The sequence below is a fragment of the Condylura cristata genome, unplaced genomic scaffold, assembly GCF_000260355.1.
Source record: "Condylura cristata isolate star-nosed mole 26May11 unplaced genomic scaffold, ConCri1.0 scaffold00008, whole genome shotgun sequence".
Classification (NCBI taxonomy): Eukaryota; Metazoa; Chordata; class Mammalia; order Eulipotyphla; family Talpidae; genus Condylura; species Condylura cristata.
Window position 1 is genome coordinate 8,683,982 of NW_004567109.1, and position 6,200 is coordinate 8,690,181.

Genomic DNA, 6,200 nt, shown 5'->3' on the forward strand with positions numbered 1-6,200 from the left:
TGCCCAAATCCCTGCCCCTTCCTGGGGCTCCGTCTCTTCTCTGTACCTGGAAGGGGCCTAACTGGAAGCTCGAAGGGTCTTTTGGGCTTGATTGTTTAAGGATTTTTCCCTAATGGGTGCAGTGAGAGCAGGATTTTCAAGCCAGCCACTCCCTGGGGTCTGACTTGTTCATTTGGGCCACAGAGTTGGTGCCAATCAGAGGAGAATTCAGTTCCCCAAAAACTGGGGCAAGAGGAGGGAGGCTCAAGCTGAGCAGAGAAACAGCCCTGCCCCCACACGGGGCGGTCCAGGGAATCGGGTGCCACTGCCTTGTCAACTTAGGGGTCAGGGAGGGTCAGTGGGGCACCCGCGGCCAACCCTTCACCACTGCCTCTCGCCACAGCTGACCAGGTGAGTGTCCCGGCAAGAGTTCAGCAGTTCAGGTCAAGGAAAATGTCCCACCTCACTACCTCAACTCTGGCCCCCAGCCCAGTGATCTCAGGCGAGCCCCCTCCCCAGCCCAGTGTTCCCAGATGAGCCCCCTCCCCCAGCCCAGCCTCGTCAGATAGAGCCTGCAGAGCCACCTCCACACTGATGCTCTGGACAAGGGCTGACTTCCTCAGCTCCAGGACTGACTCCACCCCCAGCACTAGCTGTGGGCCTGTGGGGTTGGGGGGTGCCCATCGGCTGGGCCTGGTAAGGAGTCCCAGGGCTGGGGGAGCAGCCACATCGGGGCCAACCTCTCCGCACTGGCCTCACCCCTGGGGTTCGACCAGGCCTGCCCGGCACTAGAGTCCCAGACAGGAGACAACCAAGGCCTTGAACCGCGGTGCAGGCCCAAGGGTGCTGGACCAGGGTCCAGCCTTGCCGCCAGCTGCTGTCCAGTCCTGGCAGGCCACCTGAGCTAGTGAGCTCCCCACAGGGTTAGCCAGGTCCCACTTATCTTGATAGACCCCTCAAAGCATCTAGGTCTGCTTCACCCCACGCTTGATGTTCTCTCACTCTGATTCATCCCAGGAAAGGACCATTTACGAGACACATGCAGGGGTCCAGCCGGCCGGCCACCCCCATCAGCCCTTGGCTCTTTGTCCCAAGGCCCCCGACCCCCATCACATTCACTGTCCTCCCTGGGATCCTGACTGCATGACCTAACGCGCATGCGAGCATGGCCTCTGCAGCAGCTCTTCAGCCCTCGCCACCACCTGAGGGGTCAGAGGTTGGTCCGTGGCTGCCCTCTCTCAGGGGGAACAAGGACCCTGAATCTGAGTCCATCAGTAAAATGAACGTCTTGAGAGTCAGGACAGCTGCATTCAATCCAGGTTCAGTTACTTAGTGTTGTGTGATACGTGGGCAAGTTAGTCAACCCGCCTTCATAGGTCAGTAAATCGGGAAATGCAACGTGTCGCGGGCCCTCGGTGGCATAACAGGTTAAAGCGCAGCACTGCAAAGTGGCCTCGGCCATGTCAGCACGAATTTGATCCCTGGCAGGAAGCTGACCCGCATGGCGGCAGACCTCTCCCTACCTGCCCGCTGCTCCCCTCAGCAGTGCGCCTGGTCAATCTGCCTGTTCTGCCCCCCACTCTGTCTCTGGGGAATCCTCTCACCGCCCCTGCACTTCTGGCCTGTACCCCAGTTCTGTATGTGTAAATACATATTTTTTTTAAGATCTCGCTAATAAGGCTACGAGCACGAAGCAGCCTGCTAGCAGTGAGTTCTCCCTGCATGATAGCCAGTATCGCCTTCTTTTTAGTTTGAAGGGCCCTGAGCTTTCAAGGTACTGTTCAGAAGCAAAGATCTTTCAAATGAAATCGATCATGAAACGCCATCGGTGTCACAGACACAGGTGGCAACCCCAGGTGAGGTGCGGCCACCCTCTGCGCGTCCCACGAACCCCGCCCCCAGAATACTCCGAAATCCAAGTTCAAATGTTCGCAATTCAAATGTCCCTGCCGGGGTCTGAAGCAGCACCGGTGCCCTCAGCATACCTGCTGCGCCACCTGAGGCCAGCTCCGCCCCAGCCCCACCTGCCCGGCCAGGTCTGTGCCCACCTCCAGCTTCTGCTTGGTGTCGGCCCCCAGCAGGTCGCGGACGTCCTCGTTGTAGATCTCTAGGTAGGAGGCCCGAACCAGGAACTTGGTGTTCTCCGCACACTGACGGGAGGGGCAGAGAGCGGGCACCTGAGAGCCTGCTGCCGCACCTGCCCTGGGCTGGAGTGCCTGCAGCCAGGCCGCAGCCCCACGGGGACAGCACGGCAGGAGGGGGCGTCAAGGAGAGGGGCGCCCTGCTCAGCTCCCCAGCTGGGGTCGGGGCTCAGGCTCCTCAGAGCTACATGAAACTCCTGGGGGATGCTATTGTCTTCTGCTCCCTCTCAGGTCTCCAGGTGGAGAAGCCACAGGTAAGGCCTGGACCGCGCCCTGGCCCTGGCCGACATGTGGCAGCTTGCCCACCACGATGACGCTGTGGGTGACCAGAACGAGTCCTGGAACCAGGTGTGACGGGCGCTGCAGGTGGCAGGCCCCCCAGCCCCCATGCGGCTGTTCCCCGGTGCCGGGATCGCTGCACTGCCAGAACAGTCTCCAGTCTCCAGCCCCGGTCCCAGCCTGCAGCTGGGATTCTGGAAAACGGGCCTTGGCCAAACCCATATGGCTCCAAGTCCTGGCTTCCCCATCTCAAATATGACGCTGTCACCTCCTGGGCCAGGGAAGTAGTCACACGCCGGGCTCTGCAGGGGCTTGGTCTGTGGCCGCTGCTCAGAAAAAGGAGCGCTATGATATGTCACCGCGTGTCAGCAGCTGCTGGGGATCCTCGGGCCCACCACAAAGGTAAAGCAAAATGTCAAAATCCAAAAGCTGGGCCCCGCCTTGGTGGCACAACAGGTTAAAGTGCAGCACGACGAAGCTGGCCACAGCCACGGCAGCAAGAATTCGATCCCCGGCCAGGGAGCCGACCCACAGGGCGCAGCAGGCCTCTCCTGTCTCCCCAGTGCTCCCCTTAGCAGTGTACTGCGTCCATCTGCCTGTTCTGCTCCCCACTCTGGTGTATCCGGTCACCCCCTCACCACCTGCCCCCCAGTTCTATGTGCATGAATAAATAAATCTCAAAAAAAAAAAAAAAATCCAAAAGCCGAGGAAAACAAAACTGGCTGGGAAAAGACTGTTTCCATTCATCCCTCGTCGCCTCTCAGAGCCAGCGCCTGAGCCCACTGGCCGCGGCCGAGTCGCGAAGGGCTCCCGCTGCCTCGGGCCCAGGCCCAGTCCACATGGGGGCCACTCGTGTCCCCGCCCCGCCCTCCGCAAGGACCGTACCTGGACACTCTCAAAGACGTGCTCGAAGGCCCGGGGGATGATGCCCCTCTGGGAGGGCGGGTCCGGCAGGCCCTGCATGGTGAAGGACTTCCCGCTGCCCGTCTGGCCATAGGCAAAGATGGTGCCGTTGTAGCCCTCGGTGACACCCTGTGAGGGACAAGCCCAGGCCTGAGGGGTGGCCTTCTGGCCGGCTCAGAGCGCCCCCCCGCGTCTCTCTAAACTGGGGTAGAGAGGCAGGAAACTGCTGCACAGTCCTCAAGGGGGTCACTGCTGGGTCCGTGTGGGAAGAGCTGCGGCGGGCTTGGGCCCCTTCGCTGGGGCTGGCTAGGGAGGTGCTCTGAGCCTCGGGGTCCCCGTCTGTAATAAAGGATAAGAACAGGCCCCTTCCTAAGGTTTGGGAGAGGGTTCCGGGGGGTGTCAGCACTGGGGCAACTGTCTCACAGAACACCTGCCGGGAGCTGGGGAACGCTTCCACCTCCGCAGGGGGTGTATGGTGAGGTTCAGGCAAGGGCAAGGGGTGGGGGTGGGAAACAGCAAAGTGGGGCCATCTGGGCTTTTCAAAGAAGGAAAAATAGACCTGGGGGAGTCGTAAGGGTGGCTTGAATTTTGGCAGGTGGCAGAAGACAGACACCCCAGACAGGCAGGTGAGAGTGAGAACAGGCAGGGCGGGGCTGAGGGGTGAAAGATGAAACGGGGAAGACAGGAGGCAAAGTGGGTGGGGCCCCTCGAGTCTTCTCATTCACCCCAGCTTTTACCCACTCTGTAGGTTCTCTGTCCTGCAGGGTCCAGCTGGGGACAACGAACAAGTTTCACAGCTCCTGAGGTCACAAGTTCTGGGGCTCAGCAAGGCGGAGGGGGGAGGGTATGACAGAATGGGGGCCCCAAAGCTGCTCCCGGGCCCTGGAGCCCCATGTGGCATCTTCATCTGGCCTGGCTGGCGCCACGCGTCTTATGAACCCCAAAGTTGGCCGGGGCCCGGGACCGCTGCTGAAGGACGGAAAGTCGCGAAGTCGCGAAGTCGTGGCACAGCTCCCTGAGGCCCAGGGGCCCAGACGGCCACGAGGGGCAGCAGCTCATCCAGGCGGAGGGCCCCGGGGACAGGCGGGCGAATCAACACGCCAGCAGCCTGCAACGGCTTCTGACTCGGGAACACGGAGCCCCAGAAACGACACAGCGCAGCTTCCAGAATATCAGTGTCACCCAACCCAGGCAAGGATTTATATAAAGGTAAACAGGGTCAGCCGCTGGTACGACCAGGAAGGAACTGGATTTACACTTCAAAGCACAAGCGGTAAAAAACACCTCTGTGTTTCATGTTAGCCAAGCACACTTCAGCTTCTGGGTTGAGATGTGTGATCAGTGTAAATTCCAGATTCGGAAGATTGAATATGAAAAATATATGAAATATCTCACTCATATATACTACTAATCAAAGTTTTTATATTTTAGAAAGTCAGTATTTTGGATCTACTGTGATAAAAAAAAATGCATCACCAATACTAATTCCCCCGGCTTGCGTTCATGTTTAGAGTCCTGACCGCTAGAAATGTGGACTCTGCTCACATGACATTTGTGTTGGAAGGCACTGCCCTACAGCCACACATCCTAGGGTCCCGTGCTCACTTAATGTAGCCACACTGGCCCTCCTGGCGCACGGCGGGCTAAAGCGAAGCTGGCCACAGCCGCTTCAGTGCCATCGCCGGTTCAATCCCCACCCCGGAGGTGACCCACAGGGCGCGGCAGACCTCTCCTGTCTGGCCTGCTGCACCCCTCAGCGGTGTATTCATCAATTTGCCTGGTCTGCGCCCCACTATGTCTCTGGTGAATCCTGTCACCCCCACACTTCTGGCCCGTACCCCAGTTCTTGTGCGCATAAATAAATAGAACATGCCTTTAAACTATAAAACTTGACTGAAAGGAATAAAGTGAAAGGACATCAAAATTTGTGGGGCACAGTTAACACAGTGTTGAAAAAAACATTTAAAACTCAAAGTACTATTACAGATTAGAAAAAAAGAAAAGCCTAGATAACTGAGTAAACTTGGCTTAATTTAAATTAAATCCAGTTCCTCAGTAGCACCAGCCCCATGGCGTGCCCTCCCCTATGGCCAGTGGGTATAATGGGACTGTCCAGAAACAGCATTTCCAGCACAAAAGGTTCTACGAAATCCCTGGACGGAAGGACATTATTTTGCATGTATTGTACAGCAGCATGTAAGATTTCAAAAAAGGGTTCACACATCAGTCGACACCCCAATCCTACAGGCTCACACTAAATGCAGGTGTTAAAGGTGGCCTCTTGCTGTTCTCCCCCATGGGGCTCGGCACGGCCCCCTGTGCCATTATTTTCTAGATGCTTTTCATGAACTCTACGGCTAACTGGCTCCTGGTAACGGGTGTCGCTCTCAGCAATAATTCCCATGAAATCACATCACAGACTGAAGTTGCTAAGTAGTTTTTCTACTTCGCATTAAACACATCCCTGCTGAAATGAAATAAGAAGTGTCTCTCCTATAATGCCTCGTGTCCCCTACTGCCCCCGTACAGGCAAACAGCTCTATCCCATCCAGGGCCAGACCCACAGAGTCTACGCTATGGGCGTCTCTGGAAACAGGCCCAGCTGGGTCACTGTAGGAGTCACGGCGCCTGGGCCCTGGCTGGGCCGGGGTGCGGAGGCAATTCTAAGGCGGTGGCTGTGAACAGGGAGGAAGAGAGGCAAAGCCACTGGCTGAGAAAGCCCAGGTAGCAGGCAGGCTTGGAGGGAGGAGCTCAGGGGAGGTGTGGGGTGGCCAGCACCCAGGGGAGTTAAGAGGTCATCTAGTGACCGAGAAGTTCAGGAATGGAGCCTCGATTTAAGGGTTGAGAAGAAAGGGGGCTGAAGGCACAGCCGGGGGTGGGGGTTGGCTCCCAGCGGAG

The 6,200-nt window shown here is 57.8% G+C and overlaps 1 protein-coding gene across 1 annotated transcript in view; it reads right to left on the reverse strand.

Moving 5' to 3' along the window:
- The window catches only part of KIF17 (kinesin family member 17), a 29,433-nt gene that overhangs the window by 21,446 nt on the left and 1,787 nt on the right, over positions 1 to 6,200 (reverse strand). The window contains exons 2-3 of the mRNA XM_012722089.1: positions 3,285 to 3,431; positions 2,028 to 2,129 (exon numbers count right to left, since the gene is read on the reverse strand). Coding sequence (XP_012577543.1) covers positions 2,028 to 2,129; positions 3,285 to 3,431 — 249 coding nt within the window. The remainder of the gene's footprint in view (positions 1 to 2,027; positions 2,130 to 3,284; positions 3,432 to 6,200) is intronic.